Consider the following 14306-nt stretch of genomic DNA (forward strand, 5'->3'; position numbering starts at 1 on the left):
ATTGTCTGAGTCCTTAAGGGGTTAAAGTACCCCAAGATGGGGCTATTGAAAAATAGAGCTATTTTCAGAAAAAACAAGTCTTCATACAGCTACGATTGAAAATGAGAAAATGGTTAGCTATCCAATTTCCTGTGGAACTGTGCCTCGGTAAATCTATAAGCTTTGCTTGTTCTTGCGTAGTTTGTATTTTGCCACAATTTGAATAATAATGATAATAAAACAAAATAAAAATTGATTCCCAGTAACTGATATAACGTTGTTAAACAGCAGAGGACAAGTCTGAACGTTTTTATAGGAAAATACATTAGTGGCAGAATTTATTTCCATTCGGTTCCTCTAGTTTGCATGATTTTAAACACAGAAAATGCACCTGTCTGGGATGAGGCGGATGAGGTGGTGGCATTATGTGAGATGCTATTAATCAGGTAATGGATGCAAATACTGAGTGTAAACTACCTTTATAGATTTATCTTTTCAATAAGCTGACAGATTAATATATCACTGGCAAAATCTTCACTGATATGCCCCCCTCCCTCCAAATAATAACTGTTGTCATAATGGTTCCAAAAAAGTGAAGCAGGAGAGTCACTAATACATAAATTTTGAAAACAGAAGTAGATAAGGAAATGCCACATAAAATGTATCACACTGATGCATGCTATGTGACAGGTTTGGTGCATCTTATCGGACATCATTTTTTTGTTTTGTTTTCTTTTAATATATTTAATGCTTTGTAAAAATTATTTTGCAAGGAGAATATATTTTTCATACCTGGCATATCTGGGGGGCTATTCATTAGGCCCAATGCTGCTATGGAAACCCAACAGCAACCATCATGTTGGCCAGGTATCAAGTGAGTACAAATTACTTAGATGATAAAATCACAATTTGACTATAGCTTCAAAAGGGTTAAACTACAGGATTGGTTTCTCCAATCCTGAAAGTTAGATCCGTAGCCCAGCTGACATGCGACAACTAAGCTCCTGCGATACTTGGCACGGGAGACCAGTAATAGGCTATTCCTACCTTGCTGACAAAAGATGTTTTGTAGTTACTAAGCAGTGAGACATCTGTAAGGTTTTCATAAATGTAATCAGTTTGTTGGCACTTGGCTGATATAGGGAATATGACAGACGGTGACTTTTCCATTTATTTTTTAAATAAATACACTTTACAGAAAAGAAACAATTTGATTTTGTTATTCACAGGAAACTAAAACATCAGATGAGAATTTCATATGAGCAATTCTTATCGGGAAAGGGTCCAGAGATGATGAGAATCATGTCACATGATACAAGCCAGGGTGGGAGCCAACCCACTGAATGATCCCCTGATCTGTTCACTGAAGACGATCAGCAGAAAACAACATTATAACTTTGGCTGCTCCTCAAACCCAGAAATGATGCAGGATTCCCATTAAAATGAATTCATCAGACACATTGATCTCTAGTCATCGATCAGACTGCCCAGCCTCTCCGCTCTGCCCCTCCCCCCAAAAAAAACACAATTTAAAACAAAAATACACATTTCCTATGGAATATATTACAATTCTGTCATAAAAATACTTTGCTGCTCAAAGTTAAGGGAAAAGAAAATCCTCCTCCCCCTTAAACCTGTGCAAAAAAAAAAAAAAAACTGAAACAAGACACAAAAAGAAAGTTTTCTTTCCCCCCGCAGGGGGAGGGGACACCGTCCAGCGCAATAGATTTTTTGGTTAGAGTTTTTTCTTTTTTTTCTATAAAACTATTCTTTTAAGAGCTCTGTTTTACAAAAGAAAAAAAAAATGTCCATCTTGAAGTCTGTGGGAACAGAGGTTGAAAGTGAGTCATTGGACAACAGGGTTTATTAGAAATGCAGATGTCAACGCTCCGTCCTTCAACCTGACAAGTGCGTCACAGCGAACCACAGCTCTGCTCTTCTTCCTCCAGGAAGGAAAGGACCCTGTGTACACAGTGTATACCTCTAACTCCTCACTCATTCAATGCTAGAATAATGTCATCTTCAAGATCAGAGTTATCTGAACTGTCAGCTGTGGGAAGAAGAAAATAAGAAAGGTTAGCAGAGTGGTGATAACAGAATTCAGTCTTTCCATTCACAATTGGTGGTGACATCACTAAAAATGCAGCCTTGTGGTTCACTAAAAGAAAAAGGCAAAGCACTTAGACAGCAGTCTGTTCACTGGCGAGCAGGGGTGACAACAGCTGAGAATGCAGACTTGCAATTTACTAGAGAGCAGCAGTGATATTTCTAAGATTATAGCCTTTCTATTCACTAGAGTGCAGCAATAAATGCAGCATTTCCTGTTCATAACATCCTGGTTAAAAATGTATCTAATATGGCACACAACACATGGTACTCACAGTCTCCCAGTATCATCTCCACTTCTGAGTCTTCATCATGACCATCCTCATCTCCATCGTCACCATCATCATCTTCATCTTCCAGCAAATTTGCAAGTTCTTCATCATCGGAGGGAGAAAAGTCATTTTCACCATCCTCTCCTGCATGCTCCCCTGCATCCTCCTCTTCCTCTAGCTCAGCATCCAGCAGTGGCCCAAGATCATCAGAGTCGTCATCGTCATCATCATCCTCCTCATCCTCTTGTTCTTCCTCTTCCTGAAAAGTACAGTGAATTAAAAACTCTTGAGATGAATGATACAACCCACCTTGAATCAGCAAGCCTCTAATCTGCCAAAATAGACTTGTTCCCCTACCTGTCTAAATAATATTGTGAAGGGTGTATAAATACAGTATATATCAGAATACAGTGTCCTAGAAATATAAGAGACATTTCCTTACCTGATCCTCCTCCTCATCTTCATCCTCTGCCAGACGCTGCCTTCCAACCTCATAGAGACGACAGACTGTGTCCATGTTTAGAGAATCCATTGTACCTTGATTCTGGGAGCAGAAATTTACATTAGTAAAGATGGGAAAGAATGAATTCATCCCATGTCTCATAACACCCAAATATTCACATACCTCAATAACAGCCAGGTAGCAGTCTTTAGTATCTGTGCACAGGTCAAATATGTTCCTCTTCACATCAATGGTGGCTGTAGAGTAAATGACAATGCAGTTGTTATACAGAATTACAACAGAAGTAAACTTTGAACTTCATAAGATCAAGGAGCTGTAATACATTTCAGCACTACGAAGGAGCAAATAATTACTTCCTCTAGTGGCAGGTACCCTGAATTCCTTTACATGGGTAAAGATGAGGGATACCTCTGGTATTTGGGTTCTGAGGTGAAGCTATAGGATTTTAATACATTCTAAACAGTTTCTAGTCATTTCTTATCACAGTATCGCTGCGATCCCCCCCTTTAAAAAAAAATAAAGAGAAAAGTCCTCAGGCAATGCTCAATATATGGTATATAACCCCGATATTCAGGTCAAAGCTAGATTTTATTTTACACACATTTTCTTTCGTAATCTTTCGCAAAAATTAGGCCAAATTTTTGCATATTGCGGCAGAAAATGCACATGTAAGAAAGTATGTGGCCGAACGTTACGCTGTGTGAACATAGCCTTTGAATGCATAGGTGTAGGAATATTTGTTTATCAGCCTTAGGATAGTTCTCTGTTGTGTCTGGATATTCCCCCTGGTTTGACTGACACTTACCAATGGGCTTGTAGTCTGTGGCATTAAACGTGCGGAAAGAGGAACCAAATGGACTCTTCATCTTTTCTTCCATAAGGTCATCCTCATCATCAGCTTGCAGCATGGCTGCAAGAACACAAAGGAAATGTTATTACTATTATAGTACAGAAGGAAAGCAAGAGGAGAACAAGATAACACAAAGGACATGAAAGCTACAAGACAGACTGGATACTGACCCCCATACATTACAGTTCCAGTGTTATTAAAGACGACACGGCACTGGTCCAGGTCTGGCACTGTGTGAAGGAGGTGAAAAGTTCGCAAGTCCCACTGAATGAACAGTTAGGGAAACAAAATCATAGCAATCAAATTTAAAAACGATCCCCACGACACGTAGTACAGTGGTCCCTCTACATTCAATGGCCTGACACATGATGGGCCCTGAAAGCCCATCGCATGTTGAATACAGCATCGACTTAAGATGCTGGTGAATGTCAGGCCTGTTGTGGAAGACTGTTACCCTGCGGCGCTGACTACTGTAATCTGTCCCGTTACGCTGCATAGACACATGCACCTCACTCACCTGTCCACAGCTGCTCATCTTCCCAGTCCTTGTGCTGCCCTCACTGCCAAGTCCAATAAGCCTGCAGCTGCTGCAGGCATCCAATCAGCGCCGCACCCCTCTTCCCTCACACACTAGACGTCCCACTGGACCGCTAGTGTGTGCAGCAGTTTCTGCATACAACATGTGCTGCAAAATAGTGTTTAAAGGATTGCCCCTATATTCCCCGCCCCTTATACAATACTGTACAGTATATATAAGGCAGAGGGCGAGGTCAGTACTGTAAAAACATTTTACACAGTATACTGTACTGCACTGACTTCACCCTCTGCCCTGTACAGTACTGACCTCACCCTCTCCCTCTAATATATGACTCTATATACTGACCTTACCCTCAGCGCCTTATATACATCCCCTAAATACTGACCGCACCGATTTCCCCTTATGGATATGCCTCCTATATACTGTACTAACTATACATTTGAGGCTCAGGAGTTATGGACTCAACATACAATGGTTTTGGGGCTCTGGAACCAATTACCATTTTCTTATAGAATCATGGACTCCACATACAATGAACCGATTAATATGATATTTTCAGGGACCACTGTATGGTCAATCAAAAACCTAAAAAAGGACAACAGAACGACATATGATGGCAAGGGTCGCCCTTTTGCCATTTTATGGAAAAGTGGCCCTGACTGTCCCTGAGCAAGCAGGGGTAATCCCAATACAATTCTTTTGGAAGGGTTTACTAATGGGATGAAATGCTACCCTTAGTGGATAATTCCCTTACCTTGGACAGCCGCCAACATCAGACCACCATGAAACCAGAACATCTGGAGTGGGAGAGACTTGACTATACTTTTAATACCACAAAAGATCCCTTAGATGTCACCCTTAGATCCCTTAGATGTCACCCCATAAAGATGTACTTTATTTAAACTCAACAAACCTACTTGGGGAAAGAAATACCCTCAAGGAAAACATTACTGAAGACCCCTACAAAATTTAACTAAAAATTAAGTTTCCCCAAGTAGTTTGTTGAGTTTGATTATATTTATTTTTATTTTATTTATTTATATAGCGCCTACAGATTCCGCAGCGCTTACAATTATGGGGTACAAACAAAGACAAGTATCAGACATAATATTACACAATAACTATTCAAACAAGAGGTGTGGGGATATGTTGAGGATATGTTGAGGCCAATTAGAGAATGTTATAGGCCTGTTTGAAGAGATGTGTTTTTAGGTATTATATCTTTATCATATTATACCTTTATCATAGTAAGCAATTGTTCAATTTAGGGACCTTTCTTTGGGTATAACCCAAACTAGGGATGTCCCAATACCGATACTAGTATCGGTATCAGGGCAGATACTAGCCATTTGCATGGTATCGGGGATAGGGATCGACAGATATCGATTTTTCAGGGCCAATACTCTGTGGAGGTTAGGGCCGATAGCCGATAACTTATACCGATATTCCGGTATAAGTTATCAGCTATTTATCCCCCCCCCCGGGCGACACCGCTGCAGATCATTGATTTAAAGCAATTGATCATTGCTACAGATTTTGGTGTGGAAACACTGCAGATTTTCAGCTGTAAACATAACCTTATGAATTCACACTAATGAATTTCTGAATTAAGAAATTCCACTTGGAAATTCTTGTACAGTAGTCTTCCATTGTCTTCAATGAGATTTTGCTGCACAGTGCACAATGCAGAATTTTCTCGGTGGTTCATTCTTTTGGTGGAATTATGTGCGGACTGCATTGCAGTCAATGGTGATGTGCCTCAAATTACTTAAAGGGGTATTCCAGCTTTCTACAGCTTATCCCCCTATCCAAAGGATAGATGATAAGATGTATGGTCACAGGTGTCCTGCCGCTGGGACCCCCGTGATCTTGGTGTAGCCCTCGGCATTCTGTGCCGGGCGCTGCCTCCAAGACAGAGATGTGATGTCATGGCCACGTCCCTCCATCCGTGTCTATGGGAGGGTGCGCGGCTGTGATGTCACGTCTCTGTTGCAGCGCCCGGCCCAGAGTGCCGGGGGCTGCACAGAGATTGTGGGGGTCCCAGCGGCAGGACCACTGCAATCATACATCTTATCCCCTATCCTTTGGATAAGATGTATAAAGCCGGAATACCCCTTTAAGTGTGTACTGGTTTCTGCACCATTTTCCTCAGTGTGAACAGATCATGGATCCGCAGATGAAATTAAGCAAGCAATTGCCTCAAAGTGCATTAACAGGACCAGGCCTTTATATTTTTCTGAGCCCCATGCTATGATTTTGCAAAGGATACAATCTCTGTGTTGACTATGACCTCCAGGCCATTTGGATGGAACACCCCACTGATGTTCATGTTGAACTTATCAAACTTGTGAATAGCTTGAGGAGACCGCACATCCCATAGAACCCCATCATTCAGCACCAAATCATCTGTGGGGTTGAAGGTGGCACAGTTGCGCTTGTAGTTATTGGCCAGGTCTGGGTTGTGTAAAGTCCGCAACTTCTGTCCTGTCTGGATATCATAAATCTGCAGGATAATGAGAGTAACATGGATTACATATAGGTACAGCAGATCTTAAGCCATGCCTCCTTGACACTTGCAAGGCCTAAAAAAGCATTTTTTTGGTTAAAGACAAACTAAATTAGGGGTGACAGATTAGCTTTAAACCTAAAACAACCCAATTTTTGTTTTAAACTTTTATGAGCCGTAACTCTTATTTTTTGATTTACAGATCCATAAAGTGGCTTGTTTTTATTACACATATTGTAAATTGAAGCAGAACCCTTAAATTTACCATAATATCTTCTGATTTATACATACACACAGTCATTACCGTAAATGTTGGCACCCCTGAAATTTTTCTAGAAAATTAAGTATTTCTCACAGAAAAGGATTACAGTAACATGTTTATTCCCTTTGTGTGCATTAGAACTAAACAAAAAAAAGGGAGAAATTGGACATAATGGCACACCAAACTCCAAAAATGGGCTGGACAAAATTTTTTTTTTCCCGTTTTCATGTAGATTTTTGGGTAAAATGACTGCGGTCATTACTAGAGATGAGCGAATTTACAGTAAATTTGATTCGTCACGAACTTCTCGGCTCGGCAGTTGATGACTTATCATGCATAAATTAGTCCAGCTTTCAGGTGCTCTGGTGGGCTGGAAAAGGTGGATACAGTCCTAGGAAAGAGTCTCCTAGGACTGTATCCACCTTTTCCAGCCCACGGTAGCACTTGAAAGCTGAACTAATTTATGCAGGATAAGTCATCAACTGCCGAACCGAGAAGTTCGTGACGAATCGAATTTACTGTAAATTCGCTCATCTCTAGTCATTACAAAGTAGAATTGGTAGCGCAAAAAATAAGCCATCATATGGATTTTTAGGTGCAAAATTGAAAGAATTATGATTTTTAAACTCTTTAGCGACCACGGATGTAAATGTACGTTTTGGTGTGGCGGTACTTAGTGCATCAGGACGTACATTTACGTCCTGTGTATGACTGCAAGCAATCCGACATGTCCGCCATTAACCCCTCAGATGCCGTGACCAATACAGATCACGGCATCTGCGGCAATGCTCATGTTAAAATAGATGAACGGATCACCCGCAGCGCCACGTGGATCCGATCATCTGTAATGACGGCCAGATGTCCCCTCACCTGCCTCCGGCCGTCTTCTGCTCTGGTCCGAGATCAAGCAGACCAGAGCAGAAGATCACCGATAGCACTGAACAGTGCTAGCAATCAACTGATTGCTAATGGGGACATAAAAAGTGTTAAAAAAAATAAAAATAAAGTTAAAAATCCCCCCCCCCCCCAAAAAAAAGATCTAAATTGTCCCTTCCCCCCCCCCCCCATTTTACCCCCAAAAAGCATAATTTTTTTTAAATAAACATATGTCGTATCGCCGCATCAGTAAATGTCCAAACAATCAAAACACAATGTTAATGATCCCATACGGTAAACGGTGTAAATGTAAAAAAAAGGCAAAAAAATGCTGCTTTTTGGTAACATTTTATTCCAAAAAATATATAAAAAGTGATCTAAAAGTTTTATATATGCAAATGTGGTACCAATAAAAAGTACGGGTGACGGCGCAAAAAAAGAGCCCTCATACCACCCCATATATGGAAAAAAAATTTTTTTTATAGGTGGTCAAAATAGAACGATTTTATATGACTGATTTTGTACAAAAAGTTTGAGATTTTTTTAAGCGGTACAAAAATATAAAAGTATCTAGCCATGGGTATCATTTTTACCATAAAGAACAAAATTTTTACCGCAAAGTGTACAGTGTGAAAACGAAACCCTCCAAAGTGTGCAAATTTGAAGTTTTCATTTAAATCCCCCCCCCCCCCCCCTAAAAAAAAAAAAAATCATTCTTTGTAATGAAAACTCTCATTTTACCAAAAAATTTATGGCGAACCCAAAGTACAATTGGTCACACAAAAAACAAGCCCTTATATGGGTCTGTAGAAGGAAATATAAAAGTTATGGATTTTAGAAGGCGAGAAGGAAAAAACAAAAACGCAAAAATTAAATTAAGGTCAAAATGGGCTTGGTCCTTAAGGGGTTAAAGGTAATGAAAAAAAAACAAAAGTGCAAAAAACGGAAAAACCGAGTCCTTAAGGGGATAGGTATATCTTTATATATCTATCTACAATTGCTTTGTTGTGTCCTACCACGTGGTAAAACTGACACTCAATTTACATAGTTTGTTATGTTTTACTACTTTAACATTTACTACTTTGAAATTGCTAAATCCTGACTTTATTTTTCAGCTGTGTGAGGGCTAATTTATTATGCTCAGATCTAAAAGATGCAACATCTCACACACATTTCAGGCTTAAAAGGGGTTATCCATCATAAGGTGATTTTAGCATGTACCCGGCAGACAGTAATGGACATGCTTAGGAAGGATCCGCGTTGGTCTTGGGGCTAAATGGCTATGTCATGATATTACCATAATATTGTGGCTGTCTTTTTTTTTTACTACAAATCCCATAATTCCATTTTCCTCCCTCCCACACATCAGCCACCCCACCCATTGAAACATAAATCGGCTGCATCCATTCAAAAGACCTGTGGTTTTCGACCAGGATGCCTACAGCTGTTGCATTAGTTGCAGATTGATCTCTCTCCCACCAAGCAATCCCTCCACCCATTGAAGCAGACAGGCTTCCTGTCGTCAGCTGACTAGTGAGTCAGGTCTCTGCTGCATTGCAGCATGGGAAAAATCTGAGACAGTCATTTTGTATGCTGTTAAAAATAAATATTGGGGTGAAAATCACATAAGAATAGTGAGAAAACCATCACACACAGGTACAGACACTATATTATGAACTACACTCACTTTACAGCCCCTATAGCATAGTGAAACAAAATAAAAATCCTGGAATACCCCATTAAGTGGTGCTATCACTGAAATAAAAAGGTAGAAAATGTAGAAAAATGCTGCGGTGGCGCTTCCAAGGAATTAACCCAAAGTCGTGGGTATTGGTATCAAGTAAATAATTTATTTTAACAGCATAAAGAACTCAAAGAAATAAAATAAAGCAAGAAGCGTTTCGGGAGTCATAGCTCCCTTTTTCAATTGCAGGTGGTTGCTGTGTGGCCAGGTGACAGGTGTGGGATTTTAAATACAGGAAAAAGGGCGCCAAACCAGGTGAGCTGGTGAAGTCATATGGGATGGATGCCGAGGCCAGGTGTGGGCCGGGCAATAGAGACCTACATAGTAAAACATTTTCAATAAAAGAGCATGAAAACCACGCAAAACATGAAAAATGCATAGGGATAGTCTTTTACAGGAGTATTTAGAAGTTCAAATTGAACTGCGAGAATTAAACTCGCGGTTCAATTTGAACTTCTAAATACTTCCAGCTCACCTGGTTTGGCGCCCTTTTTCCTGTATTTAAAATCCCACACCTGTCACCTGGCCACACCGCAACCACCTGCAATTGAAAAAGGGAGCTGTGACTCCCGAAAGGCGTCTTGCTTTCTTTTATTTCTTTATGCTGTTAAAATAAATTATTTACTTTATACCAATACCCACGACTTTGGGTTAATTCCTTGGAAGCACCACCGCAGCATTTTTCTGCATTCTACATACGGACCCGCCCCTGGGCTCCATCCCAAGCTACCATCACCGGCAAGGGACACGCTACCCTCCATCCGGGTACCCACCTACACCGGCTAGAGACCTACACCGCACCAGGCGCTACCTCCGCTTCTTTTCCGCCATATACTGAAATAAAAGGTCAGGTCCAGTCCACCTCAGTCAATACCATGAAATAGACTCCAAATGCTAGCATCATCACTAGTGACAAGCTAACCTGATTTAACAACTCACATGAGCGATGTCTTCCTTTGTTCCGATGACACGGTCCTGCGACAGCTTGCTGAACTCCACATAGTGATCCTCTGTAAACGAATGCCTGTAAATTCAATAAGTCATAGATGAGGCTCAGGAGAAAGAACACAATGACTTTGTCTGTCCTAAATTCCACGTATACTACCTCCTTTCACACTCACTTCATGTCAAAGACTGACTTCATGCCCCATAATGCAGAGAGAGGCTGACTCCAAGTGGCTGCAGTCAGAAGAAGGGATCCATCCTGTGGAAAAAGACATTGTGTAACTAGAGGTGCAGGTATATAAAAGGAAAGAGAAAGTCCAAGAACCCAATGCATGATGGTGAGCAAATTTGGAAATCAGAGAAACAGAAGGTACAAAGCAGTCAGGCATAACAGTAGGGACCTACCCGTGATGGCTCTAGGTGTGTTATGGCAGAGTTATGGCAATTGTAACTCGCTTCTTCCTGACCGCTAAACACATTATACAGCTTGAGTTGCCCTGTGCAGGTGCCCAACATCAAGAAACGTTCTCGAGCTGAAAACGCACAACAGGTAAACCCACTTTCATCCTCATTGGCTTCTCTGAAAACAGAGATTGGACGGAACCTGGAAGAAGAAACAGCATAAGTGGTAAACTAATGACCAGAAATGGTCAGAACTATAGTAGTGCAGTATTCTGCCCCAACACAAATCTCACCGACTAAATATAAGGTGTCTGTCAAAACAGCCTCCATCTGCACCCCCATATTTGGGGAAGGCAGCACGTCGAGTCAGTCTAGAAGTGCAATTGGTTGGAGCCTGTCGGCGTTGCTTGGGTTCTGGACATTGGTGGGGCGTAAAAAGGGAAAAGGGAGGGCAAATAGCAACTGGGTTCTTACAACGAGCGTGCTGCTCCCGTAAGTATTCTGTCATGATACTGTCCAAAGTGGGTGGGGAAGGCACATGCCGATCTAGCTGTTTTCTGAATGCGGGGCTCTGGCTGTAGGCGCCATGGTCAGACTTTTGTCTCAAAACACGTGATCTCTTTCCATTGCAGGGTGACTGGCGTTCTCGCACAAAGCTGATACGACCAATTAGAGGAGAACCTGTAGAGGCAGGGACAGGAGATGACAACTGAGGGGGCACCTGGCTACGAGATGGTGGGTGAGGGCACATAGAACTGGTAGACAAGCGGGCCGGGATGCGCGGTGTCCGCGGAAGGGCAACAGGTGATGAGGTGGCTGGTGGCTGAGTGGTGGCTGCTGGCAGGAAGGTTGAGGAGTGTGATGCAGCAGTCATGGGCAGATCAGCCTCTCTAGTCAAAGCGGTTGCAGTTTCCTGTAGCCCTTTGGAAATTAGATGGTTGCGAATTAGCAGCAACAGTTCTTTCTCTGGGAAGGAGATGCGAGACTGTGCCACCACATCTGCTTTCTGCAATCTTGCCAATGATACATCACTGCCCATCAACAGAGGCTTCCCTGAGACCCTCTCAATGAGCTCCGCTGCAAACTTGCAAAAGCGGACATGTTCACTGCGCTTATCTTGAAGGATTGGCTCCTTCATTAGTTGCTGGATTTGACCGCTGCTGAATAGGGGAAGCTTGCTGATGATCTGCCTTACAGAACTACTGCGACCGAGACCAACCAACGCTTTGCAAGAAAGAGCCCGAATTTGGTCAGCATCTGTTATGGGCATCTTCACTGACAGCAAAGAGAGAAGAACCTTAATGCCATTATTGGACTGAACAACATTCCACATTTTAGCAAGCGTGGGTTCTCCACTACCACCACGTCCATGTGGATGGAAACTTTGAGAGATGGGTGTCCTTCTCCGTGGAGTACCAGAGACATATTTGCCAATGCAAGAGATACGGGATTCTGGGGCGCATACACAATTGATGATTATCTGCAGTGCTGATTTCTGTATCTCTGCATCGTGGGTAAAAAACTCTCCCTCAGCCACACCCAAGACAATGCTCATTCCTATGAAAAAAGAAAAGAAAAAAAAAAAAAGGGAAGCATAAGAGCCATTGCACTAACATTGCAGGAAAGACTATTACTACATCATCTTTCTCTTCTTACCTACAGTGGAGACTGTGGAACCTGCCTCATCTAAAACATCAACTGGTTCTGCCAACTGGAGCTGAATTTTTGGCACCACTGTGAGGATGGCAAGGACATCCAGAGCATAGCGGACAGTGTCATTTCTGTATTAAGAGATAAAATTGTTATGTCTACGGTGCCATTTTCATTTTCCTCCTCTCTAATAGCCAACAACACTTCCAATTTTCCACCTTTAGACCCATAAGAGGGCTTGCTTGATGGAGGACCAATTGTACTTCGTAATGACACGCATTTTATCACCAAATCTACAGCAAAATAAACAAAAAAAATTTGTGGATTTTTTATTACTTATCATAAAGTCCCTTTCTCTTAGTCTTCATTGGTAGACAAAGACTATCTGCTGGGCAAAATTGAAAAACCCTGCAATTGTGCAACTTTTGGGAGGGTTTGTTTCTATGCAGTGCACTTTACGGTTAAAATGACATGTTATCTTTATTCTGTGGGTCCATACAATTACAATAATACCCAACCTATATAGGTTTGGTTTTTGACTGTCATTTGTGGTGCGGATCTGTTAAATCAATGCAGGACATATGCCCTGCATTGATCTGTAAGAGCAATCTAATAATTGTTCATACAAGTCCTTTAGATGGGTGTAAATAAATAAAAAAGAATTTTGTACTTACCGTAAATTCTCTCTCGGAGCTTCTATTGGGGTACACAGGACCATGGGTATATGCTGCTTGCCACTAGGAGGCTGACATTAGGTAAAAAACAAAAGAAGGCTGGCTCCTCCCGGCAGGATATACCCGCCTACTGGCTCTGAGCAACTCAGTTTCAGTCCCAAAGCAGAGGAGAGCCAACCCCGAAAAAACAAACAGTCTAACACAACACCCAGAAAAAAGGGAAACCGACCAAAAGGGGAACACCCCCGCCCCGGAAAGGCGGAAACCCTGCAGGCCGCAAACAAGACAATGGGTGGGTGCTGTGTCCCCCAATAGAAGCTCCGAGAAAGAATTCACGGTAAGTACAAAATTCTACTTTTCTCGATCGCTTCATTGGGGGACACAGGACCATGGGACGTCCTAAAGCAGTCCCTGGGGAGGGCAAACCAACCCCAACAGAAGAAGGCTCAGGCGGAATCACGAACTGCTGCCTGCAAAACCTTGCGGCCCAGGCCTGCATCGGAGGACGCAAAAGTATGAACCCTGTAAAACTTGGTAAAGGTATGCAGGGACGACCAAGTCGCGGCCTTGCATACCTGCAGGGCCGAGGCACCATGACAGACCGCCCAGGAGGCTCCCACCACTCGGGTGGAGTGAGCCGTCACGCGGAAAGGAAGCACCTAACCCTAGCATCGGTACGCCTCTGAAATGGCGGAAAGGATCCACCGGGAGATCGTGGACTTCGAGGCCGGGAGCCCCTTGCGCCTCCCATCGGGGAGCACAAAACAGGGAGGAGAGGGCGGCTATTTCCGAAACCCGGCGCAGAGAAGTGACTGCGACCAGAAAGGCCACCTTCCAGGAGACAAAACTGAGAGAAACCTGAGCCAGAGGCTCAAATGGAGTGCCCTGAAGAGCATCCAAAACAAGGTTAAGGTCCCAAGGTGCAGTGGGGGACCGAAGAGAAGGGACCTCGTGGGCCACACCTTGCAAAAAGGTGTGAATATGAAGGTCAGACGCCAGAGGGTGTTGAAAGAGGACCAACATGGCTGAAACCTGCCCC

The 14306-nt window shown here is 42.5% G+C and overlaps 1 protein-coding gene across 7 annotated transcripts in view; it reads right to left on the reverse strand.

The window, feature by feature from the left end:
• Positions 1–1136: 1136 nt before the first annotated feature.
• The window catches only part of DCAF1 (DDB1 and CUL4 associated factor 1), a 55144-nt gene continuing 41974 nt past the window's right edge, over positions 1137–14306 (reverse strand). For all 7 annotated transcript variants that reach the window (XM_056525166.1, XM_056525167.1, XM_056525169.1 and 4 more), the window contains 12 exons: positions 12600–12724; positions 11237–12500; positions 10947–11145; positions 10718–10800; positions 10536–10620; positions 6478–6711; positions 3841–3934; positions 3626–3730; positions 2983–3056; positions 2800–2901; positions 2361–2616; positions 1137–2029 (listed from right to left, as the gene is read on the reverse strand). In XM_056525166.1, the coding sequence (XP_056381141.1) occupies positions 1971–2029; positions 2361–2616; positions 2800–2901; positions 2983–3056; positions 3626–3730; positions 3841–3934; positions 6478–6711; positions 10536–10620; positions 10718–10800; positions 10947–11145; positions 11237–12500; positions 12600–12724 (2680 nt within the window). In that variant the 3' untranslated portion in view covers positions 1137–1970. The remainder of the gene's footprint in view (positions 2030–2360; positions 2617–2799; positions 2902–2982; positions 3057–3625; positions 3731–3840; positions 3935–6477; positions 6712–10535; positions 10621–10717; positions 10801–10946; positions 11146–11236; positions 12501–12599; positions 12725–14306) is intronic.

Source organism: Hyla sarda, chromosome 6 (genome assembly GCF_029499605.1).
Source record: "Hyla sarda isolate aHylSar1 chromosome 6, aHylSar1.hap1, whole genome shotgun sequence".
NCBI classification, from domain to species: Eukaryota; Metazoa; Chordata; class Amphibia; order Anura; family Hylidae; genus Hyla; species Hyla sarda.